The sequence below is a fragment of the Plectropomus leopardus genome, chromosome 15, assembly GCF_026936395.1.
Source record: "Plectropomus leopardus strain MGB_pleo_1.0 chromosome 15, ASM2693639v1, whole genome shotgun sequence".
Lineage (NCBI taxonomy): Eukaryota > Metazoa > Chordata > Actinopteri > Perciformes > Serranidae > Plectropomus > Plectropomus leopardus.
In genome coordinates this window covers 3,715,385-3,742,500 of record NC_142190.1, presented here as the reverse complement: position 1 = coordinate 3,742,500, position 27,116 = coordinate 3,715,385, and the positions used below count along the sequence as shown (strand labels likewise).

The window sequence follows — 27,116 nt, the reverse complement described above, 5'->3', positions numbered from 1 at the left end:
TTTTATCTCTGTGAGCACAAAGGGTGCTGGAGAGGGGAAGTGCACCTTCTGAGACCAGCAGAGACATACGCACTGCTGACGGCGAGGGCTTCCAAGATGACTGTGAGGCCAGAGAGGGCTTCCCTTTAGACAAAGGCTGCAGCGCAATGCAATTCCAGTTTTTGTCGTCTCCACAATGAGACCGGCTGTTACGCTGATTTCTGATGGAAGCATCGACATCTCCAAGGTGACTTTGCTATTCATAAGCCTGTTCTCTTTCTTTACCACAATAAATTGGTCTCTTTGGTGAGACAAATATGATTATGCGGGTTCATGTTTCTATGACGTGAAAAGTCATAACAGATATTGCATTACATTCCTGTAATTTGAGGTCACAACATTATCAAACAAAATCAATACAACAAATTCAAAGAAACCATCTTTTTTCGGTTCCATGCACTTATCTTTGTTCTCCAAAACTGGGCGCCAACTTCTAGTTCGAGATACAGGTGTGTCATGTAAGAAGCAGTTAGTCTAGCCTCAAGCCACTAACCTTGAGCCGAGATGAAGACTGGTCTTCAGTGGTCTCCTATCTTTCATACATCCAAATATTCTTCAGCTCCAACTGATGCAACCCAGTCACAACATAGAGGGTGACATTTCACGTTTCTGTAAACGACAGGTAAACCACGTGTTGAAACTTTATGTTTCAAAAGTAATTTGTGATTAGGTTTAGGCACAAGAAGAACTTGGTTATGGTTACAAAAGTATGTTTTAGCATAAAATACCCAGTTTTGGTGGCTCACCGGAGGCTGGAAATACCAACGATGTCTCAGCTTGGTTGCACAATCACTGCTGGAAACCTGCAGATGTCTCACCAAAAAACATCTAGTTTTGGTGACATAATTGCGATGGGAAGTGCTGTCAATATCTCACTAAGAAGTGCCCAGTTCTGGTGGCGCACTACAGCTAGAAATTCGGCCATTGGCTCATTGAAAACATCCAGTATTTGTGGAAAAAAATACTGCTGGAAATGTAGCTGTTTTCTCATTAAAATATATCCAGTTTTAGTGGCACAATCATAGCTAGAAATGTTGCCAATGTCTTACAGCTTTGGTGTCAAATCCCAGCTTGAAGTGCTATTACTAAAAAAATATCCAGCTTAGACTGCTCAAACTACTGCATATGTCTTATTAAAACTCAGCTCATAAACATGCAATCTGAACTACGTCACTTTAGAAACATTGATGATACAAATGTCATGTATTCCTGGTTTGCAGAATTGTATTATGCCAAAAGTTTCGACTGGGCTGACTGACAATGACCCAGGCTGCACCCCTTGAGACATCGTTTCAGACTTCACGCAGTTCCATAAACAGATTTACATTACTTACAATACACTTCGATGATTCCACTTTAAAGACCTAATTAAGACCTGCAAATTGCAAATGAATTCACATTCTTTTAAGCCTAAAGACGTGCCGTAGAATTAAAGTAAGGACGAGATGAGGTGCATTCAGATGTTTTGATCCCTCTCGACTTTTCATTCAGAGTCTGAGAGGTACTGTACGTATAAACTTTACATATTTCTATCACCCCTTGAAATTAATTAACTTGTGTTGGATTGACTTACAGCTCCGGCATGCTGAGGAGGGGATAATCCAATCATCTTCTGTTGCTCTGCGTGGGGAATTCAGTTGCCGCTACAAACTGTTCACAATGCTTTACAACAGCAGTTACATTGTTGATCCGTGGTGATACTCATTAAATCTCTCACAGACCTACAACACTCCCATGGGCATAGAAAGCAGAAAATGGCAGCACATTGCAGTTATGTGGCACTCGAATGAGTGACAGCAAGACATGCGAGTTGTATTGAAGGAATAAAACAACATAAAACAATGGCAGTTTGAAATATTTCGTACCTCAAGTTCACAGTTGGTGGCTCTCTTCAGTCCAACACCCGGTAATCCAAACACAACATGACAGTGGGTACACAAAGGCTGCCAATGGATTCTGAGTTTTTCCTCAAGCAACGCTGCCTGTTTACAAGTACAGGAGTTAAATGTGAGGCGTTTTTTTCTGTTTATGCAGCTCGCAATGATGTAATGGACAAATGGTTTGCTTTTTGTTTTGCACAATAGAGGAGAATAAATTGTGACAGTACCCCTTTGACTAGACATAAGTGGGTGAATAATTTTGGGACATTTTTCTTATTCCAATTTGCAAGAGAAATGTGCACAGACAGATGTGAGGATTTGCATATTGGTTTGTTTAAAGAGTAACTCAACATGCTATGAAAGTCTAAATTGTCATTGAATCAGTTGGATACATAATCCTGTCCAACTGCTATGCATGAACATGTTACTACAGTGTTTACATGCACAAAATACGGCACAATACAACAATAACCATCGCTAACCTGGCTAGAACTGTGCTTACCTGGTTAGGACTGGTAACAATGGCTAAGCTGACTAGAACTGTGCTTACCTGGTTAGAACTGGTAACAATGGCTAACCAGGCTTAAACTGGTAACAATGGCGAACCTGGGAACACAGGAACTCCGAACTCCCACACGAAAGTCAGTTGTCTGTGGGACCTATCCACCTCCCCACCTATCCACCCTATGAACACACTTGCACTTTTCCATTGTTACTGGCAGCATTATTACCTGTCTTTTAGCATTTTATGTGCATGTAACCAGGTCAGTCCAGCCGTGTTCTCAAAACCACTGCCCGTGTGCATTGCATGTGGACGTGCCCGGTGCTGTTCGGCTGTCTGTCAGCATATGTTAACAACATCACCGGTTCTGCCTGGCGTCTTCCAGACGTCTGCCATCTGACGCCATCAAGCCACTTACCAGTTGGACGCAGAAAGTGGCTTTTGGCGTCATGCTCGTACACAGAAAGTACTGACAGAGCAGTGCAATTTACAAGTTCGGAGTGCAAACAGGCCGGACCAAACAAGTTACTTGGCATAGTTCAGTCTTTAAAGTTTTTGGACTGCAAATTCAACCTTTTTTTCCTTTACTAGTAGTGGCTGTGTCATAGGTGGATGAAATTCAGAGGTAGAGGGATATCCAGCTGATGCATGGGCACTGACCTTCAGAGGCTGATTGCTCGATTTCATATGTTTTGATGAAGTTGCTCATTTGGAGTCGGGCCTCTTGGAAGCTGCATTTAAACATAAAGTCGCTGAGGACAGCAGCCTGTTGACTTTTCTAAGCTCCATTTGATAATCTCAGTCGGTTCCAAGTGTCTGGCCTCAGGCTGTCATTGGCTCGGTTTTATCCCGGAGCTATTCAGAGCCCTCATCAAATAAAAACAATATGCAGGTCTAATTTCTGCACAAAAGATAGAATTTTATCCTCCACCAATACCTCTGCGAGTTATAAAAATATTCCATTTCCTCAGGCATGGGATGAAATGACAGGTTGCAGTAATAACAAGATTATAAAACTTTTTATTGATCCCCTCTGAAGATGAATTTATAAAGCAAATTCCACACATATCTCAGGTTCACATAATATTTTTTTTTTTTTTACGCAAAGTTATGGCACCATTACTTTCTATAATTTCACCAGAAAAAATATTTATGTGGCTGTGGCCATGGTTTTATTTATACAAATGATGAGGAAGTATGTGTCTTGAATTGACCCACTGTAAAATAGCAATTACACTATATCAACATTCTCCGAAACAGAATTAGCCGGGCCGGATGGATGTTTAAGCCAGTGATTTTGGGTGCAAGATAAAATATACATTCCACTGACGTATCGTCTGACACCGGTGTAAAACTCCGGCAGGCAGAACAGTCAAGGAAGCACAATTGGTTTCCCCTTTGGAAGCAACACAGTGGTAAACAACTGATGGACAACATTAAACCCAAGGGGAGAAGCTGAGTATGACAAACAGATTTATGCATGGGTGAACTCCACCGCGCCAGAGCCATCAATTCTCCATCTTTCTCAGTGCCTGGAGATGTTTCTTTAGCCTCCGTCTCACCGTGCCCGTCATTACATTTATCCCTGCCCCCTGCTAAGTGCTAATACATTTACATTTTTAGTGCTGCTCAGTAATAAAAGAGGTGGAATGAGTGGAGGCCTTTTAGCACTGCTAAAACAAACATCAATGAACTCGTCTCACTGAGGAGTCTCCCCACCTCCAAACTCCCCCGGCAGTCCATCCACCCACCCACAGCTTGGCCACTGCTCCACAGTGCAGGTCAACAGTGTTGCGGTTTGAGTCTCCTCAGTTTCACTCACAGTTCTCACCCTCATTTCGAGGTTCACTCACAAGAGTCTGCCTCACACAGCAGGCTCCACATTAGTAATTTGTCCAGGCTGGATTCTCTGCGAACGCCGCTTTAAAATGTGGAGGACAACACTTTGTAACCAACTGAAGTCACAGGTTAAGCACACAGGCACAAAGTGGGGAAAAGAAGGGGTTGAGGTTGGCCTCTATCGTCTCTGCACATGCTCGTCTTTGCGTGGGGTCTAATTTTTAAATCACATGTTATGAACAATTCACTCTTGAGGAAAACATGAAACTGGAGACAGCCGTCGGGATATTTTCTTCACTGTTTTGTTGTTCGGATGAAACAAGTCATCAAAGTCGGGTTTCATCAGTAATGACAAACATGAGGGCGTAAATTATAAAAAGCAACTTTAGCAGAGACAAAAAACCATCACATAAGGGACAAAATAAATAAATAAAGAGAGCTGTGCGGGATTTGATTACTAAACAAACCACAGATAAAAATAGCAAAGCATTTTCTTCAAACACAGCCCAGTCGGTATCTAAGTAAAATTATCTACACGCTCGTGCTGCATCTCATCCAATGCAACAGTACAATACTCATCTTAGGTGAATGATCTCGAGAGGTATAACCAAGGCCGACCAGCCATGATAAGATCTCCACCCTGCCAACTACTGAATAAGGTAATAACAAGCCTACTTTAAGACAAGTGGTTATTGGGTCGTTTGAAATAGAACAATTCACAGCTTTACAAAGCCCTTTCCTTGGATAGCTGGTAGGGCACATCAATATAGTTGAGGCATTTGGAACAATGACTTGATAAGACTACATACTGTGTATGAGCGGTGAGCAGGAAAAGAGTACCAAAAATGTCATTTCATCACTTCTTAATCCGCTTTGAATCGACTGCTGTGGCTCCTGTGTGTGAAAGAGGAACTCTACCTGCACCTATGCAAAGTTTGACCTTTCCACAGTGTATACATTCTTTGCTTGCATGTCACACGGAAAGAGCAGAAGAAAAAAAAAAAAACATACACAGGCCATTACTAAGATGGTGAAACAGTCAGCTGTGCATTTACACCTGGGGGCACTGGCTGCTGCTTCCTGCAGTCATCTGATCCCACACGGTTTCAGTTCCAGGTAATCACATACTGTCCTTTCAGTGCAGTGAACAGCAGGTATTTTGGAATGGGAGACCAGAAGAAGAAGGCACAGAGGGGTGCTTCAGAAGTGTCCATGCGAAGGGAAATTGTGCATCTATACAGTTTACCAATAACACTGTGAACAGGATCTGGTACAGTGCATCATGTGTAACAGTAGTCTATATCTGGGATTCCTCCTTCTCTGTAACCACGGTTGGTGCCATGTCCTGCGTTAGAAACATGGTTGTCAGCTTTGTACAGGCCAGTGCCATTGGAGGGGAATATGGTATGAATGATGTAATCCTCTCGTAGCGGTTTAGGCTGCATTGGCTGGCAAGCCGCCATTGGCGTCATCTGGAACCCGGGACTGCGGATCTCCAAGATGGTATTGTCCTTCTTGGTGCCCGACTCAATGTAATCATCATAGTTCTTGTTTTTTCTGGAGCTGCTGCGAGTGTAGTGGTCACGGGAGCACAAGTGCCCAGTCCTATGTCCGTACCAACAGAAGATGCCAAAAATAAGAGCCAAAGATACGATGGCGGTGGCCCCACCAATAATCCCTGCCAGGGGCAGCACTGTCATCTGCTGCGAGTCTTCATCCTCCTCCTCCTCCTGAGGGGTGAGGTCAGACGTTTCAGCTTTTGCGCACACAAGAGCTTCATCAGAGTCGACATCTCCAGAAATCCCACCTTTACTTTCTGAGCTCGCAGCGAGGGGCACCATGCAGATGATGTAGCTGGAGCGTGGTTGGAGAGAGGTAAGCAGGTACTCCCGCCGGTCGCCCCGGACCAGAGTCTCTGTGATTGATCCCATGGCGCTTCCGGTGCCTAGTCGGAGCCAGCTCAGCCTGAAGGAGGAGCTGGGCTGGGCCACACTCCAGGTAACACGGACACTGTTGTGGGAGAGAGGCTTCACATTGAGCGCCAGACTCTTCCCCACGCCGCTGCTGCTAAGAGTGTAATCTAAGCCAGAGTCGGGAAGCCCCAGGCCGGGTCGCTTTGAGCGGAGGGTGAAGAGAGAGCCCTGTGGAGGGGTGTGAGTCGTAGAGCTATCGACACCACCCCCGCCCACTCTGTCTCTGGTCCCCGCTGTCCTCACCACCTCACACTCCTCCATCTCGCTGCTTAGGTCTATCAAAGCCATGTCTCGCACCCTGTCAGGCCCGTGGCAGGTGAGGCCTCTGACGGTGATGGAGTTGCCGCGGGCGTGCAGCCAGTCATACAGCCAACGCAGGTTGCAGCCGCAGTGCCAAGGATTGCCTCGCACCAGCAGCTGGCCAAGGTTGTCCAGGTCTTTGAAGAGTCCCCTTGGCAGGGTGGTCAGGTTGTTCCCTGACAGGTCAAGCCTCAGCAGCCTGCGCATGCCGTCCAAGGAACCACGTGGCATATGAGTCAGGGCGTTTTCCTGTAGGGAAAGGCGCTGCAAGTGGGCGCTGGGTAGGTTAACAGGTGGAGTCTGGAGGGAGTTACGGACTAGAGACAACTCCGTTAAGTTAGAGAGACGGGAGAATGTGTCATCAGCAATGCGTTGGTTTGCCAAAAGGTTCCCATCCAGGACAAGACATCTTAGTGAGGCGAGGCCTCGGAAGGCGTGGGTCGGGATAGTGGAGATTCGGTTGTCATCCAGACGGAGTTCTTCCAGAGAGGCGGGCAGTCCTGAGGGGATACTGGACAGGTGGTTGCGTGAAAGAAAAAGTAGGCGCAACCGTGGATTGTCAGCAAAGGCCTGGTCCTCAATGCTGACAGTGGAGATAGAGTTGTCGTCCAAGTGGAGCTTCTCTAGCAGGGGCATCCGAGCCAGCGCACTGCGAGGAATAGTGCGTATGTTGTTATCCTGCAAATGCAGTTCACGCACAGATGGCGGCAGGTGCATGGGAAATTCATCCAGTTCATTATCATAGAGGTAGACCACACGGACGGAAAGCTGGCGCTCCAGGGAGGTGGGCAAACCCGGGTTGTTTATCTGGTTGTTCTGAAGGTAGAGGACAGACGCTGTAGGAGGCAGTGACGGGATGGCGCTCAGGCCACGGTCATTACAGTAGATAAAGTCCTCATCGCACCTGCACACAGACGGGCATATCATGTCCCTGTCTCCAATGTACCCTTGTATTGTGGCCGTAGCAAACTGAAGCATGCCGGCACGTAGTGTCAAGCAAAGAAACAGCAAGAAGAGCCGAGTCCGCAGCTTAGCCACACCCACAGGTGCCATTATGGTGAACATAAGCACTGTCTTTCTTTTCCAGGTCTGTTGTCAATCTTCAGATGGCTGCAGTGAGCTGGACTCCTGTGACCTCCACCCTGAGAGAGAAAGAGAGATTACAGTCAGCACTGACGCACTCATGAATAGGCCGTAGCAGGCAGCAACATTTCTAGGATTTCAGGATATTTCTTTCTTTTTTTTTTTTTTAAATTAATCGGTTACTTACCGTTTAATGGTTGCCAGCTTATCAGGAGCACAATTAATCCCTTGTTTAAATAATGTAAGAGCCCAGGAACACATTACAAATATAAAATCTAAGCAGCAACATTTTGCACTCAATGACAAGTTTGTTTATTTCAAAATTAATAGTTATATCATCGAGGAGATGTGGACAAATGGCCGGATCTGTAAGGATTCCTCTCAGCTTCTAACAACATTCTGCCATCGATCCAAAGCCAAAAAAACTCTGGAAGATAACTGCACAGCCAGCCATCATTATGTTGAATTAGCAACAGTAATCCAAGATTACAGACCATAATAAGACTTACTTTGTCCCGTACTGAATGTTTAAAGCAGAGTGAATATTTAGCATTAGGAAAAGCAACTCTTGGACTTGACAAATCCAAACCTACAGTTACAATTAAGCCTTGCGCATAAATATGAAGTCTTGAGACTATTCTCCACTTCTGCATTATTTAAGAGATCTTGAAAGGCTCTATAACTCCATTAGGAGTTGCCAGCAGATGGCTGCATTAGCCAGACAGAGCTGGAGATGCTTTTCATTATCGAGACGGAACAACATGTTTCAGCTCAGAGCCATCGTCTTCAAGAGCTCAATTCTCATCAGGCAGCCAAGATGGCACGGGGCGCCATAAAACTTCATTAAAACTTTTACACAAATCTTAATTTAGTTGTAATAAAGCAGATTTAAAGTATCAATGGAAAGGTTTTATCTAAGATGATGTGACAACTAATTAACAATTTGTGATCACTTCAGTTGTTGCGGGAGTCCACGTGAGTTGCTTGATTGGCATCACGAGTTGCTGTTGCTATCGATTAAGCGAGAGTTGTCATAACAGTAAGTACATTATTGACTGCAGAGATTTGGAAACTGGTAAATTGCCACAGAGTGACAACTTGAGCCCATCACAGTCCTCAATAACCAGGGCCATTAGTCAAGCCGTTCAGGCCCACACAGCAGCAAACGTAGTCCGCCTGTGGTATTGATTTCCTCACAAATCCGAGGTGATCTGCCAGAGCCAGTCGGCTCTCATGCATATTACAGGATTCCCAGGAGTGTAAGTCAGACAGCACGATAATTAACCAAATGAATGACAACTCTGCTGGGAGTTGACGTTGCTGAATATATATTTGCAAACATTAATCTGTGCTTATTCACTGCCAAAATATTGAAAATGATGAGAGCAAACTTTGTTGACACTGCACTCATTTTCAAGTGTAATGAATCACCGTTTGCAAAAAATAAACAACACCAAACCCTCCGATGGCTGCTCAGCCGTGGCTGGCCGGGGATCATTTAATGGAAAAGTAATTACTGTCTGTCTTTTGTCAGTTCAGATGTTTTGTAAATTCTTGCTGCAAATAGAGGATGGTATTTGTTCTCCACTGAGAGTTAATATGAGCAGGATTTTGTGACAATCTCATTTAACATAATGTTAGATGTGATCTGGACTTCAGGGTCTAACTATCAAACTTATGTGGACACTTTTAAGATGCCAATAAGCTTCTTCAGCAGTGCCTGTCAGGTGGGCTAATGGCTTTGGAAACTCCCTCCCCTCACATCTTATCCACATCAGAATTATCCGAAAATCTCTGTGACTTTCCAAAACTCTCAGCCTCACATTTACACTCACTTTGCTGGTGACTGGAAAGCTATGCATAAGTGAGAAAGGAGCCAGGGTTTGAATATCCTTCTTTCTTTTTCATTCGTGGAACAACTATCTCTATCACTTTTGATGTGAACAACCAAGTCAAACACTAAAAAGCAGTGATACTCAACTTACGGCTCACGGACACTTTATGCACCCCAACCACTTTCTAATTCACAATAAAACCTAAAGTGATTCACACTGAGAATTGCTTTTATACTTTTAGAATACATAAGTTGCCAGAGTCTATAAATTAGCATTAAAATAGAGCTTATTTATCCAAAAAGTTCCAGTGGAGGATCTCCGCACCCCCTGACAGAGGTTCTAAAATCCTAGAAACATCCTTAAATCCTAGAAATATGCTACAGTCTGAGAAATGTCCTAGAATCCTAGAAATCTTCTAAAGTCTTAGATACATCCTAAAATCTTAAAAACATCCTGAAACATTAGAAATGTCCTAAAATCGTAGAAACATCCTAAAATCCCATAAATGCCCTAAATTCCTACAAATGTTCTAAAATCCTTGAAACATCCTAAAACCCTAAACATGTCCTAAAATCCTAGAAATGTCAAAAAAAAAAACAAAAAAAAATCCTAGAAACATGCGCTGCTGTGACTGGCCCCTGGCCGAAGGTTTCCTCCTGTCATATTGCAAAAGTGGCCCCCTAACAGAGCAAGTAAAGTATCGCTGCTACAAGCAAATCTTGCACCAAAACAAATTTTGCAAGGGTGTCGTTGCTGCATCCTGGGGCACGTTCACTCTAAAAACGTGTGTGCGCACCAGTCTGCAGGAGTTTAGGGGTCCAACAACGTGTTAAAAATGTTGCACAGTGGGTTTTGAGGTGCGTTTTTTCTTGTTTGGTGTATGTTAGAGGTGTTACCCAATCAGCAGCGACATGTCGATACACCAAATTCTAGTAAAGATCTTTATCTATCATAAGAGTGTTCATAAGAGTTTTGTCTGAATAAACATTTTGCTACGTTTGTCGGAGCTGAATACAATCCTGGACTAAGTGCCGCCCGAAACAACTGCGATTAGTTTAAAGAAATATAAACAACCCTTTTAGAGCTTTTATTTCTTTAAGAAGAATTATGTTGGGTTCAGCCAGACCTTCTTCCAGAGCTGGCACAGCAAAATAACAAAGTGTGGAGATAAGTCTGTCTATGTGAGACTACTTGTCTTCTGAAGGGATCTGACAATCTGTTGTACCAATTATGAACATTTAATATTTCTGCTAAAAAAGATGTATGAAGACTACACCAGGTTACTAATATGGATGGTGACAAATTCAGAAAACAGTATCTGTGAGGTAAGGTGGGGTAACGCATGGTTAAGTGGATGTCTGAGATCGAGACTGGCTGAATGTAGTTTATGTTTTGGCGGCAGCAGAATGTGTCGCTTGATTGAATTCACTGTTTGTTCCCTCCTGCACTCATTCCTGCACATCAACAAAGAGGGAAAATGTCATTTTTAAAGCTGTGAAGTGTGACGATTTAAGAGGAAGAAAAAAAAATAAAATCAAGTATATGACAAACTTTCTGTTTGTTCAGTTGTTTTCTTCAGTGTGGTAATTTGTGACTTAAAATTGTGGGTGCTTCAAAGCATTTTGCACTTCTTTCACCTCCAGATGATGAATATATTTCTACATTTAAAACCCAGATGGGACAGATTATTATAGGAATCTATATGTAAAACTTGTGTCAATCTTCCCCAACAATCTGCTCTCCAACATGCTGGACTATTATTATATTTCTTCATTGGATATCAGACATGGGACTTCAGAATAAAAGCTTCAATAAGAAAATCAATGCAAACCTTGTCCCAACATGACCCTTATAATGGAGGTTATTCTGAGACGCACTCCCAGTGTTATGACAAATCATCTGCAAGACAGCTGCACAAGCAGCAAAAGAAACCCACAAAAGTAGAATACACATGGTATTATTTTAATTTAATGTAATTTTTTTCTTAAAAAAGTGTCTATGTAGCTACCTATCTATCTATCTATCTAATGTTGTATTGTTATTGCTGATTTGTGCATGCTAGTCCTGAATTTTGGACATATTTCCATGTCGCAGAAATTAGCTTTCCACTGGTTCCCTATCAAAAAGCCTATGAGATTGTTCCATTCGATTTTGGATTATTGCAGAAAATGAGCTCTGTGGTAAACAAACATTTAATTTTACTTACATTTACACTACATGACATTTTTATAGACATGCTTTCATGAGATGTCATCTCTGATTAATTTGTCTTTTAATTGATCTTTTACATTTTTTTTAAGAAATCTTTATTTTTTTCTCGATCCTGCTTATTATCGTTATCATTAATATGAATATTTTCTGTTTACTGCCTTTATTTTGCTATTGTATTTTCCTAACACATTTCTGCATCTAATCGCTTATTTAATTCTACTTTAATTCTTGTCTGCTCTTTGTTTCAACATTATTGTTTGACTTTTATTGTTATTGTCTCCTTGTTATTGTTATTGCTTTGTTTGTCAAAGCACTTTGTAAACATTGTTTTTATAGGTGCTATATGAATAAAAGTTATTATAAAATTATCACCATCATCATCATTATTATCATTACTATTATTATTAGGTGAGGTTTAGCCAAAAGAGGCACATGGTAAAGGGTAGCAAAAAAACCTCCCAAATTCCTGCACAAAAGTCTGTTATTCTCCCCACCTGCCCGCCCTGTAAGCGCATCCGTGCTCCTTATATTACGTGATTAGTGGCAGTGTTAGTACCTGATGCTGTCCTTTAGCATTTCAGGTGCACACGATCGGTTATGTGTTGTCAAGTGACATCAACGCACCTGCTGCCTTCCGGCCATCGGCAAGCGTACAATAACCACACCCCCGACCTGCCCGCCAATGTCATCATCCTACGCCATCCGTGCGTATTGCATGTGGATGCTGCGGATGGCTTTTGGCGTCACTCTTGTACACCAAAAGCACTGACAGATCGACGCGATTCGACGAGTTTAGAATGTGAACGGGCTGGCTGCTATCAGTTAAAACACCTAAGAGCTTTTGTGCCTATTTCTGCTTCAGGTCTCTTGATTGAAGTGAAGCAGCGTCTGTGAACCTGAGATCGTTTCTGAAAATAAAATAGCTGCTATTGTCTCTAAACTTTGTGCGGTTTGATATGGGCTGATTTTATGACTAAGAAAGCTGTATTGTGCTGCGGATGTTCACGTGTGTGTGTGTGTGTGTGTGTGTGTGTGTGTGTGTGTGTGTGTGTGTGTGTGTGTGTGTCTGAGTCGTGCTAAAGAATGGATGACTTTTCAATCCCAGGAGCTTCGGCGTTGAGTCTCTTGAACACTCGAGTATTTGGGTCAGCCCTTTAAAAACAACATAGATGCGGTGTGAGATTGAAGTGCTGCAGAGCGCCGGAGGGATTAATAGAGCATATTGAGCTGTGATTCTCGGGATTAAGCAGGTGCTACAAAGAACGGCAGACAGTCATTTTGGGATGTTTTGCCCTTTGGTTGCTCATTTTTCTTCTTCTCTATTAGAAAATGATGTAAAAGCGCAAAGAGCACCTGAAGGCTCTTTGTGTTTGTGTCTGTTTTCTGCCTCGGACGTGCTGTGTGTTTGTCTATCCATGCATGATCAAATTGCAAACATTAACCCATATGGGGACAATCTATATGGTTGCAGTCTACATTTCAGTTATCTGCAGAGGGGGATGTGGGGTAATGTGTTAGCCAGACAGCCAGCCGCCTCAGGCAGAGCACAGCACACACAACAACCCCCAATCCAATGCTGGAACCCAAGACTGGATCGATTTACATAGAAAAAAGCAGGGAGGGAGTGAGAGTGACAGAAAGCAGCTTTGAGCAAGACCTTTGAATCCCATCTACCCATTAAGACCCCCGCAGAGGGATAGGAGTGGGAAATCTGGAAAACCAGATTTTGGATGACCGAAGGGGCCGCCGATGTTTCAGCAAATCCACTTAACTGATGGCAGGGAAAAGATAATAGTGGCCCACAGCTTATCTTACATGCCATGCCCATGGATCGCATTTTAGATTTACAGATTGGACATGTGGAAAAGATGACGCAAATAAAATAATGATTATGGTGATGACAGAAAAAATAAGGCACGCCAGAGAAGCAGAGGCTATTCATTTTCGTTAATCGTAGAGGTTGTCTGGTTTTATTTGTGTGTATTTCTCGTAATACTCTCTCTAAGAAGCCACGTCTCTGCAATAATGTACTGTAATCTTCAAGCTATTAGAACACTGAGATTAAAAAAAATGGACTCTAATCCCCAAAAGAAGCAAACATGACACAAATATGCAATGACGCATTTAAAAAAACAGAAATATTTTCCTCCCCATGCTTTGCTCCTTTTACAAAATCAGGATCCTTACTGGCTACAATTACATGCACACAAATATTTCATGATTAATCTGAATATGATAATTTTCTGTAGATATTCTTCAATATTCTTCTTCAGCGTGTAGACTGGCAACATTACATTGACAATCTGCATGTTCACGAAGGGCGTCTGGCCCAAAACATCAGTGTGGCAATAATAAAATTATTAACGCAGACTTGGCTATTAATAACTTGGACATGCACAAATATCGCAATGCTGACCTTTTAAAGAGGGCAGCTGAAGGAATGAAAGAGGGAGGCTGTGTTCACAGTGTTGAACTGGCTCCAAACATGACACTCTTCTATATTTTGACATGATAAATGTTAGAGCACATTAACTGTTAAGGATTGTTTGATGCATTTTACGTGGTTTTCATTCTTCTTCTTTTTTTTTTTATTTATAATTTTGGCTGTGTTCATGCATATGGCATATGTTTTGGCAAAATTGTGTATTTTTGTATGATCTTGGAGTTTCCAAATGAGTCCAAAGTTCAAATAATGCACCATTTAAAACTGCAATTTTTGATCTTTTGATTTTGAATTTTTTGGTTATTTTTTGTCATTTAAAACAAAATGAAGTCATGCCAAGAAGCTGGCATTAAAAGTTTAAAATTCTGAAAATGAATTAATTTGATGTTAGTTAAAAAAAGAAAGTAAATGAAAGTAAAGAATCCCAATAATGTATAAAATATTTTATAGCCTTACTTTTAAAAGCACAAGTGTGAGGACTTGACACTGCAAAGAAAAAAATAGATAAATAAAAATCAATATTGCTGCTAATCATCGATGTATCCTAGGCTGTAATAATCAAAAACAAATCTAGTTAGTATGTAAGAAATTGAAAATAATTTGTTGTGTTTTTCATAGTGGCATCATGAAAAAAAAATGGCATTTAAAGGGCTTATATTCTGAAAATCAATGAATATTTGATATTTACAATTAGGGCTGATGTCAGTTAAAAACTTAACTTTATGAAAGCAGAAAATAAATAATAATTTATTATATCTTTTAAAGTTGAAAAGTGCATGGTGTGTGCAGAGAGTGATATAAGTGTGTGTAATATTAAAACGAGCCCTAAGGGTTGATCAGAGTATGCATGTTAACAGGACAAAACATATTCATTTTTCATTAGCCATGTTAACATCTTCATAGAAATATTGTCTTTTCCAAAATAAGGGTTAAAATAGCAACATTGTGTGCATGTAAATTTGGTCATTGTCACTTTGATGCAAAATAAACAGATGCTGCCATCATCCCAAATGACATTCAAGTGTTTTGAATAAAGCCATCTGTATTCATCGGCTCACATATCACATTCAAACCAAATGAGTCTCCGCGTTTGTGGCTCATGATAAATTAGAATTATGAATTATTTGATGTGCCCGATGCATTAAAATCCTTTTTAAATCTCTTATCATCCTCTCTTCTTTGAAAACATGCCATGTGAATATGCTATAGAGGCAGACTGAATAACATGTTAAAGGCTGAATAAGTAATGGATTTTTTCGCCCACATACTTTTTTTTTCTTGGTTTATGCACCAATTTCCTGGCATGAAGGAGTGATTGGATTTGTACTCAGCAGTTTCTCATCTGAACTGCTGACACAAAGACCCAGGGTATGTGACATATATAAAGATTTGTGTTTCCAGATGAAATAAGTTGTCTTATTTTTGTCATATAGTCTATATTAACAGTTGAGTGGAAAAGACCTGTATTTTCTGCTGTGTTTAAGATGGATTAAGTGAAAAAAAATCCACAAGGAGATTAAATTCTTCAATTACATGTACAAACAAACCAGAGATCAAATTCCATTTCTAATAAATTACATGATACTCGTGTAAAATTGGATATGGGTGCAAGACATTACACTAAAACTAGGCCGGATCTTTCAATGCACATATTTAACTGTCCGATTACGAGAGACTCCGCATGTTTGCATCCAATCTCCATATAAATATGAAAGAATAACAACAGGAATCAATATTGGCCCTGCAAATTGACAGTTCATATTGTGTACTTTACTCAATATTGCTTTGAAAATAATGCTGTGGCAAAGTAATAGAGATAGTGCAGCAGCAGTGGAGTGCTTCACATAATTCACAGCAGGGGATGAACCTTCATCTTGGGGGTTTTTGTTTGCCGGTGGGTATGTGGCTCACAGGGCTCTGAAGTGACGTGATATATGGCGCTAAAGCACTATAACATGTTTTATCTTTACAGCACTATAATATGATCTGTAGTGGCACCGGTCTAATTCCCCCGTCCTCTCCACTGCAGCTGCTGCCACCACTGAATTCTCTCGGCCCGATGTTTCTTTCTCTAGACAGCCAGATTACAGGTAAATCCTTTCAGCATTAACAAAAGGACCGCAGCTCCTCACAGCAATATGCTTCTGCTTTGTGTGCCAAGGTGAGGATAAATCCAACATGATGCTGACAGGGTTTTGTGTGGGGAAGGGGGTATTGTTCAAAATGTAATGACTCAGTCCAAACTGGACTGGATAGTTTTATCTCTACGTTTTGCAAAAATTTGTTTGGCTTAAGGGTTGGGCCATATTGAATATACTCAAGTATCATGGCCTGTTCAACATGCGATATATAAAATATAAATAAAGTATATTACAAGCATCAAGTACAAATTTTCATATTGTTTTCATAAGCCACTGGCATTTTTGGTTGTCTTGCTCTCCCCTACGGCTCTCTCTCTCACAGACACACACACAAAGCAGGGCTTTTGCAGAGCTCCAGGCCGTGACTATAAACATGAAGCACTACTGGGATTTGCAAATACTGTTAATATCTGAACTGGAGTACTGTTACTTTGTTTTTAGCTAACAAAGAATTAATCATCACGTTTAACAGCGCTGCGATAACAGTCTAACTTAATGAGTGGTATCGGCCATATTGTGAGCAGGTGAGGCGTGTTTTTGTGTCTGCAGCACTCCGATCGCGACTATTTAGTTGCATTTTGCAACTCAATCATCAATACGACTTGGATATATTAGCAATATATGAACTGGAGAGCTGTTTGTTGCCCGTTCACACTGAATGAATCCTCACAGTCAAAGGCCCCGCAGTATCTGTATGTGTAAATCTTGACTTTAAAAAATAATAAATATAAATATAATGTTGTATTCCTTTTTTATTTCTTAATTTGATGCTACTTTTACATACTACTGAATTGCCTATGTTATTGTTTTATTTTGTTTAATTTAAATATTTGAATCTTGTGTTTTATTGTGCTATTTTATACTGTAATATTTCATGAAACGCTGCATTTAAGATTAGAAGCTGAGCCTTCAACCTATAAAATTGCTATTCTGATTATCAAACAAACATAATATTCTCAAGTAAGTCCCCCAGTGTTTGCTTGCTAATTAATATTAAAACAATTGAACTGCATGGTCCCAGATTTAATTTATGAAGCATTTTAAAATAAAGGTTTTGAAATGCAGTGGGAGATTTTCTGTTCTGCCATGTCGGTGGATGATACAGTGAGATAGCACGAGCTCGGCAGACCAGCTGGCAAATAAACTTCAGATGTGTCAGTCTGTGTCAGTGGTCATAATACAGTCTTTGATCAAGTCCTCGCTGGCTCCTCATATCATTTGCACAGCTTTTTAATGTTGCTGGTTTCTCCAGTAATGTTGCTGCTGCATAAATAGAGGAAACAGTTTATTCTGGAGAGGAGTTTTAAGAAAACATACTTGATCATTTTAAACGCGACGCATAAAAGCAAATTTATCTTCCGCCTTAAAGTCAAGGAGTCAGGCTGTGGTTGTCACGCTTCAGCTAAAACTCTGATTGGATTTTTTTTGTGAGAAAAGGAGAGAGCGAGGTTGGTTAGCTTAATTGGTCAAATTTGAACCCTGGCAATTTGCAATATAAATACAGGGCAGTGGGAGGCCCACGCAGCTCAGTCAAATGACAAGGCTGCACTTTTAGGGTGAAATTTAACCCAAAGCAGAAATAAAAACAGGACAAACAAAGCTAGAATTACTGCCCTGTGAAGTACAATTTACACCCATGTGTGAAAAAAAGGGTGCTTTGCACAAATCTTCAACCCAGCAGCACTGAAGATTTATACAATCAGCACAGTTTCAAGATTAGTGTCACAAATTCAGTGTCTGACCAAATGTCTCCCCTTCTGTTCCTGAGATATGAAGTTAAGTAATGAAAGTTCATTAAGTAATGAAGTTAAGTAGTATATTCTAAAAGCAAACTCAAGACCTACCATTTTATTTTGGCTTTTAATTTAACTTTAACTTTATTTATTCATACTTTTTAGTCTGTTTTATTAGATGGTATATTGTTATTTTTTATTTTGAACATTTTTATCTATTATTATTTGTGCTGTTATCCTTTATTTTACATGTTAACTATTAATTTGAGTATGTATTTATTTATTTACTTATTTTTAATACATTTATTTATTTTCACATTTTTATCTAAAGGTTTTATCCTGCCTCTGGTGTTGACTACTCTTACTTTAATTCTTCTAGTTGGATACAAAATGTAATCACTTAAATTTTATATACCACTGGACATTGATGTGAAATTTTGTTATAATTTGTGCCTGAATTATTGAGTTATAACCAAAAACTATTTATGAGGTCACAGTGACCTTTGACATTGGACCACCAAATTGAAGACTATTTATTGTTAACTCCAAATAGGTGTTTGTGCAAAATTTAAAGACATTTCCTCAATGGGATTATCATGAGAATGAGAACGAGATGGATGTTAGGCCAAAGTGACCTTGACCTTTGACCACCAAAATCTAATTAATTTATTGTTGCATCCAAGTGGAAGTTTGTGCCAACTCTTCCCTAAAGGCATTCTTGAGATATTGCGTTCACCAACATCTACTCAATGCATTGTTAAGTCAAAGAGAACATTTGTGCCAAATTCGTATCAATTCCCAAAAGGTGTTCTTGAGTTATTGCAATCAAGTGGATGTTTGTGCCAAATTTGAAGAAATTCCCTAAAGACATTCTTGAGATATTTTGTTCACAAGATAGGCAATGTCACAGTGACCTTGACCTTTTAACTATGCCCAACAAAATCTAATTCATCATTGAGTCAAAACAGACGTTTGTGCTAAATTTGAAGAAATTCCCCCAAGGTGTTCTTGAGATATTGTGTTCATGAGAATGGGACGGACAGATAAACAACCCAAAATAATAATGCCTGTGGCCGCGGCACAGAGGCATAAAGATAACATTGATGAAAACGCTCTCTGTTTCTTACACCCTCACAGGGCTGTCAGGTTTTATCTGGCTGCCATATTGGCGGCCCAACAGCTACTGAGAATGCCTGCAAACCACCTCACCACTGCTCAAATGATGTGAACGTGCATTTGAGTGTAAACTGATCACTTCATGCTGCTAACCATCCCCGTTATGTTTTAATCACACCTGACTTTAACATCCCACAGCAGCTGCTAGCTGATGCACCTTTTAAAGATTAAGAAGAGAACTACATATTTCATCTTTTCATTACTTTTTCATGCAATTTATTTATGTATTTTCTAAACTTAAATTATTTGTATAGCTGTTTTTACTTTGCATTGTGTAATGAGATGTTGCAGTCGGCCTTTAATTAATTGATTAATGCATTAATTTTTTTATTCAAAACTAAAACTCAACATTTTCCCCAGCAAGGAACTCATATTGTGCTCTTCAGTTCAGATTCATGTCAGGTCTGTGTTTTTGTTTTCTGCATGAAAGTGATGGACTTTTTCTATCTGAAGAACCAGACAGTGTTATTTGGTTTGCATTTATGTTCTGACCGATTTCTGGCAGGCAGCTGTCACAGAGTTGCAGTTGTAATCAAAATGACCTGTGAGGAAATTAGTTTTTTGTTTCTTTGTTTTTTTTCTCCGTCAAGTGAAAATTTCATTTATACTGCTTTTTATATACAGCCATTCAAAGTAAAGCTTGATTTATAGATGCGCATTATAGAACGAGACGATATATATCAGCTGATAAAGGCTTGTTGCAGATTTATCAGTCTATGTGTTTGTCGGCTGAGACGTAACACAAAATTGCAGTGCAGAAATGCCAAAATGGGTTTGAGGTTATTGAGAAACTATGTCACCATTATAAGGATAGCCCCAATATCTCAAAGCCCTGTTAGTCCCAAAAAATCCCGTTGGACTGAAAACATCATCCCAAAGCAAATGTTCATTGCTCTGAAGTAGGGCTGGGCGATATAGAATAAAGTCTTATCGGAGTTTTTTTTTCATATATCTCACAATATACATGAAATAACTATTTCTGTCAAGCTTAAACGTTCACTTTTACCCCTAAGTGAGATATGAAGATATCATAAGATTAATTTTGGTTTAAATATTTATTTTCTTGTTGCCCTCATAGTTCACTGAGACAGTTTCATGTGACCATGGTGTGTTGGAGTGTAATAAACACGTGATTTATTATTATTTCTTAAACTTTCCAGCATTATATAAAAATTAATAGCCCCATCTTAAACAAACTTCAGGTAAATTTAAGCACATTGTGATGATAATAGGCCAACCTCTCCTGACTGCAGGACTCTGACGTCAACTTCCTTGAAACTTCTGTGCTATTAATCATTTTACTCAGGAATTACAATATTTTGAGTAGGCCTACTTCTCCTATAGCTGCCAACAGCCTGCCAACATTCCCAGTTAGAAAAAGGCTGAAAATAAGGTCAACGAGCGATGTGTCCTGCTGTTTTTAAATAATTCATCCAAAGTCTGATTAAACCCGAAACTAACACAAAGTAGCCTGTAGAAGTCTAAAGAAGTCACTTTACACCTGTTTCAGCGCTGTGGCTGTCAAACACTCAGCTGTCCTACAGTCAAAGTCATTCACTGCAATTGGTTTGCTGCAACGCTATTCTTATTATCATTGGCTGTTCGTGTTGTCTGTCAAAACATGGCTGGAATGCGTTCTATCGACATTTTTTCGACTATGTCTCATATTTCAATTGAGGAAAAGCTATTTTGCAATTGATATCATTATCGTTTTATCAGCCAGCCCTACTCTGAAGTCCGTGCATTCAGACAACCCAATTGCCAAAAAAACTGTTTGCATTGTATGTTTCTGTGGTGAATGTGTGGTTAAGTTTAGGCACAAAAAACCCACTTGGTAATGGTTAGGCAAAAAACATGTTTTGGCTTTAAAACACCCACATTTGTTGGCAAAAAAATAAGAAACACCCAATTCAGTGGCTCAAACACTGCTGGAAAAAAATACTCAGAATTGTCGGTAATAACACCTGAGATCAGTGGCTCAAACGCCACTGAGACATGTTAAATAGGGTCGATACAAACACCTGAAATTAGTGGTTCAAACGTCGCTGAGAAAAGTGGCGAAGGATCTGTGAAAACACACAGTAACAAAGGCTCAAACACTGCTGGGAAATTGAAACTGCAGGGAATGTGTTTTTGGAGAAGCAGGACTTTGAAGCGATGGGTTTTTATTTTGGGGATAACAGGCTGTTTGAGAAATGAGCTGCTGATGCAACTTTGAAATTATTTGGACTAATGGGGATTTGGAATTTTGGGCCAATGGAACAATGACATGGCTGCGCCAATAAATAATTTGTCATAAGGCGGCTTTCCAGTAGGGATTTGCACAAAACTTGAGCAATATTTTCAAAATGTGGATAAATCACAATTGCGAGATGACTGCATTTTCACTGAGTGATGTTATGCGACTTTTATTGCAGCTACTGCACTAGCCGTTATTACTTAAAATCAAAGGCGACGTAGGCGTTTTATGCGAGCAATAATGGAAAGGCGAGCCCCTTATATGTGGGAGCGGCAATGTGTGAGGGATTTCTGGGAGCTGATAGTCCACAATTTCACAGAGGATATGTGCATAAAAAACTTCCGGATGATCCGCTCAACTTTTGAAGAGTTATGTGAAACAATAACAGCTCTTGTTGCTCCTGCTGCATCGTGAGGGAGCCAGTTCCTACTGACAGGCTCATAGTCATAGCATCATGTGACCTGTAAAAGCCAGAAGTGTTTCTGTTTCCCACTTTTGGGAAATTTTCGAATCGCCTGAAATACCACCTTGTGAGCATAAAAACTTTTTTGCAATAAATGGAGTTTTTTCCCCCAAAATTGATGTGCACATTTTATATTCACAATTTCAATTTGCCCAATTTGAGGGTTAATGGAAACCCATCTAGTGTCGGGTTTTTCATTATAAAATAATGTGATGGATCCTAACTAAATGTGTACATGCACACAAAAGTAAAAAAAAGCGCATGCTAAAAAATATTCTGATTTACAGAACCATGCTATGCATGCTTGTGTGCAATTTCCTTATGTAAATGCTAAATTGTCCACATGTGGATCAGCATCATATCCTGCCCTCTACACGCCCACATTCTCCTCCTCTTGGCTCTCCCCTCTTATTTTCTCCTAAAAGCGTCTGTTAACTGAAGAAATGCTCCGTAATCTGCTGCTTTACAGTATCAACACACATGTAGCAAGAACAATTCCTTTGTGTCAAGCAAATTGTGTCAAATACAAATATGGCTTAACTTCCCAGTTGTACTGCACATATTCTCCCAACCTAATATAGTTTCCCTCACTGTGACTATTCAACAATACAGTTCAATTCAATTTGTCCTTGGCCACAAGAACATTTCAATATGAATCCACCATAATAGAAAGTACCAGCAGATCATAGGCCGCTTTCCATCACATGTCGTGGTGCCGTGATCTCCGCCTGCTGCTCCCAATCTTCTCTATTACTCACCTCCCTGTCGGCTACTTGAATCTTCGCGTTCTGCAGCCTCCACATTACAATTTACACATCAAATCCCACACTGTACTTCCCAAAATCAAAACATGTTTGTGCACGTCTGCGTGCATGCGGCCCGGAAGACTCAATTTCAGTCCGCATTGATTGAACAAAAGCAGTCCTTTTTTGTTTTTTTTTGTGAGCAGAAACAGTTCTGCCTCCCCGCTCTTCCTGCCACAGTTCCTGCACTCGTGTGAATGTGGCTTGTGGGAACAACGAGGCTGCAGACTGAGACCCAGTTTTCTTTTGCTTCATCATCACACCTCCCTTTGCAATCATGTCTTCCTTTCACTTTCGTCCGGCCTGTCACCTGTTTGTGTCGCATTTACAAAAGCATCATCTATGTCAAATGAATTTTTATGTTTTCATCTTTCCATATGCGATTCTGTTCTTTTTCTGCATATTTTGTTCCAAAGCTTTCAATCTGCAGCAGCGTCTCTCTCTCTTTCCCTCTATATAACTCTCTCTTTATGCAACGCTTGCTTAATCCCATTTTAAACGGTCTTTATGTCGTCCCGGCAGAAAACTAGAGGCAAACTAAAACTTGCTTTTCCTTTGACTTCTTGAAATAACAAATGTTGGCAAATTTCATCCTTTTGAAGCTTCAGTCCAGGCGCCACAAGAAATGTGGGCATTGTGCATTTCTTCAAATTAAGAATACTTTACATTTGTATGTTTCATATGTCTCAAATCAACATCTAAAGTGACGTAATATATAAGCGGACTTTGTCATCAGGAGGTTGAAGTGATGGATGGTGTGACATGCTGTAGACAACAGCTGCATACCAACAGACAAAACAACTTGATTTTTAGGCAAGTCACTGCTGTGGTTCCAGCTGCATTTTGGCCAACAAATCTGGGCATTTTTTTTCAAAACGATCTGCTGTTTCTGCTAAGCATAGTGTCACAAAAAGTGGTTGTTTTTCTCAGACATAGCTGCATTTTCTGCTAAGATAGTGCCACGAAAAGTGGTCATATTTTAGTGAGCCATCACTGCATTTCAAGCAGCTTTGTACCCAACAAATGTGACATTAATTTGTTTGATTTCTTCATCTGGTCTATTCCACAAAGTGACCCCACAAACTGAAACGCATATAGCGCATTTGTGATATATAAATGTCACAAATATGTAGTTTGCAGAAAAATTACAATCCCAACATTTATTCTGGCATTTGGGTTGTAAAATCCACTTTGTGTAACTTTGCAAAAAATAAATACAGCGCCATTTAATAATAAAGTTAATGTGAGGCAACGTAACTGCAGTTGTGATTCTAAAGGACTAGTGCATTCATGCAGGCTTTTGTTTGTGTGTTCAGAGCTGTATACGTTTGTCTTTCACTGTATGAGAAATCACAGCGGATAAATAGATACAGGCCGCCTCCGGGGCTCAGAAAAGATCCTTGACTTTGAGTTCTCAATTTGTGTATGTGTGTGTGTGTGTGGGGGTGGGTTTCTCCTGCATGAAACATCAGCTGTGGGAGTGTTCAGATCTCAAGCAAAAGTTTGCTTTGAATCCTGCGACGCCTCACACAGTCGTTGAAAACTCTTTACTCTCTCATGACTCCACATGATCTGACTTTCACCCCTGAAATCTGGTCAGACTGGGTTCAAAACACAGAACATATTGTGTTTTTGCTGACGGAGAAGCTCAATCTGTGGAAATTATTATTATCAAATGTACTCTCACCTTTCGCTTAGAATCTTGGCTTATATTTGGAAAGCAGTAAAGCAGGAGGAAAAAAGAAAAACCTCACCCTTTGAACCAAAACGTGTTGGCTTTGGAAGTGAAAAACAAATTGAGGCAGTCAAGGAGTTAGTATCTTTCATTAATGGGTGTTGGCTTTTAGAGCAACCTTTACTGATTGCTTTGTTTGGCCTCTTGCCCAAAAGGAGAAAATGAGGGGGATAATCGAGCTTTATTGCCCACTGTTAACCGTTGATAAGTGTTAGTTTGTTTAATGGCTTCATTTATCTCTTATTTAATTACTGTCACCATCTGAGAAGGTGGTACAGTCAAGGTGCTCCTCTGGCCTCGGTTCTATTTGCTGCACTTTCAAGGTCTCACAACTTTTAAATTTTCATGGTAAACATTTTTTTCCCCATAAAAACGATAAAACATGAAAGAAAACTGCACTTTTAGAGAAAAGTTTGTAGTAATTATATTGCATTTTTAAATTGAGTGCATCAATTTTGATCCTGAGTTAAAGGTTAGATGGATTTAAAATCCTTTAAAAGTCCTTTTATTTGAGTAACAGCACTAAGCTTCAGTTTGGCCAATTTTTGAAAAACCTTGATGGTTGTTAGACAACATTTAGCACTGTGTGTGTTTTTTATTTAATTTGTAACATTTTTCCCATTTGTATTACCACTCCACATTACCTTTAATTATTATTTTGTATAAAAAATTGTGATTTCCAGCTACCCAACCCTATTTCGACAAAAAATGTTGGCATTAAACATTCCTGCAAACCACGGATATGTTACTTTTTACTGTTACTACATAGCGGATATATAGATATAATATACATTTACATTAATACAATGTTGTGGTTAAAATGTGGTTAGTCTTAGACATAAAAAACACTTGATTATGGTTTGGAAAAGTTTTTTTTTTTTTACTACTGTATCTGGTTTGGTGGCACAACACATGACAACATGTTGTCAGAGGGCTTTTATTTTGAAAGGGAAGCAGGGGAGTAAAACATACGTATTTGTATTTCCTCATCTCTGTGACTGAGAGAGACTTTAAAACTGCAGTAAAAGGTGGTCTAGAGTCAGTATAATCATCACAGTATCAGGCCCGTTTCACACAGCATGCGTCACCTGTGCATGACTTCAGCCTCGCTGAACTGCAGCGTGTTTCATGCTTGAGGTGTTCACACATGCAGCGTTGTTTCAACGTCGCTGCTGCATCACAGTAAAATGTGGTCTTGAGTCAGTATAATCATCAAAAGAACATATTCAGTGTGCGTCACGTGTAAAAAATCGGCGAGCCACCGTTTCTCTCGATGCTCTCTAGAAGTGCTGCTCAGGCGGGCGGTGTGGATGCTCTAACTTGATAACACCAATAACAAAAAACAACACGTTCAGCGCTTCTGACGCACTGCTGATGCACTGCTGTGTGAAACGGGCCTCATAGTGCAGTGAACTTGGTTTCCTGAAGTTGCTAAAACTTAGAAAGGTTAATTAAACCTGTCATATTTATGCTCATATATTTTAAATGTATCAAGTGAATCAAGAATAAACAAACACATACTCACTTTTTGAAGTGGGGTTGCCAGCGCAGGAGGTGCTGCAGCACCATTTGCACTTTTCCTCCCAACACGACTCCTTCAAAGTTCGCAAACTGTATTTTCTCCGGCTTTTGTCGACATGTAGTCCAAAAACTAGCAGGGGTGTGTTCTCACTTGTTTCGGGAACAACTCTTCCTTCTGTGTTTTAATGTTCAGCTTTGATGACGATCAGTCGTCACCGCCGCCCTCAGATCTGCGGGGAGACAGAGTGACAGAAAAATCATAAGGGAGCACAGATGAACATCGACGCCAATCAAATGTCAAGATGTTGCATTTTCTGATGAAACTGTAACGGCATCGCACATCTTTCTGCATGACTGTCGTGTGTCGTCGCTGCATCTCATTCTGCTCTCCATTTTCTATCTTTATTACTTTTTCTTTATCTGCTCTTGGTTAGAGGATTAAATGATTTATTCTTCATTTACTAAACTTTAATTCCATTTATTCCAAATAAATTAGATGCAATAGCTGTGACTCCATTTAATCAAAAACCGTCTTTAAAAAAGAAAAAAAAAACAGACTGAACTTGCTGTTTAAGTGGTTCTAATGCCAATTATAAAAGTATAAAGTCAGCAAACTTTAAAAAAAAAGCCATTTCTTTTCCTTTGATTTTTTTCATCAAATTTATTGCTGTGCTTTTTTTAAGTTTTCTAAGTTGACGATTGCATCACCGTGATAGTCATACGGTTGTAAAATTAACTGAAAGAAACGGGTATAAATCTCAGCTAAAATATGTTGACGTGGAAGAAACCTCACAAAGCGACCGTCTTTCTCTCTCCTCGAGCTCCATCATACATCTGCTTTGAGGATTTTGTCGCACACTTGGAAAAAGAAAATGGATAATGACATCTGAGGCTCCAAACCACCAACAACCATCTCTCCTTTTCCCAGACGACGCCTTGAATCTCTGCCAGCAGCCCCTCCGCCCTGATCTCACTCTCTTCCCCTCACATCGATGCTGATTGGGTCTCTTTCTCACAGCTAGCTGCTTTGTGACACGAATCTGCACGCCATCTTCCTTCGAGTCACTTCTACTTACTCTTCTTGTCATGAAACCAAAAAAAAAAAAAAAACACACACTGACACCTGTTGGATAATTTCAACAACATATCTGCAAAGGTTTTCATGTAGATCAGATTTTAAAGTCTGACATTAGGCGGGTT

At 40.1% G+C, this 27,116-nt stretch overlaps 1 protein-coding gene and 1 long non-coding RNA gene across 2 annotated transcripts in view; both read right to left on the bottom strand.

Moving 5' to 3' along the window:
• The window catches only part of LOC148187201 (uncharacterized), an 8,514-nt gene extending 6,514 nt beyond the window's left edge, over positions 1-2,000 (bottom strand). The window contains exons 1-2 of the long non-coding RNA XR_015779012.1: positions 1,613-2,000; positions 533-648 (exon numbers count right to left, since the gene is read on the bottom strand). This is a non-coding gene — a long non-coding RNA (uncharacterized LOC148187201). The remainder of the gene's footprint in view (positions 1-532; positions 649-1,612) is intronic.
• A 1,421-nt stretch (positions 2,001-3,421) lies between these two features.
• The window catches only part of flrt1a (fibronectin leucine rich transmembrane protein 1a), a 58,738-nt gene continuing 35,043 nt past the window's right edge, over positions 3,422-27,116 (bottom strand). Inside the window, exons 2-3 of the mRNA XM_042499779.2 lie at positions 25,921-26,146; positions 3,422-7,675 (exon numbers count right to left, since the gene is read on the bottom strand). Coding sequence (XP_042355713.1) covers positions 5,541-7,598 — 2,058 coding nt within the window. The 5' untranslated portion in view covers positions 7,599-7,675; positions 25,921-26,146 and the 3' untranslated portion in view covers positions 3,422-5,540. The remainder of the gene's footprint in view (positions 7,676-25,920; positions 26,147-27,116) is intronic.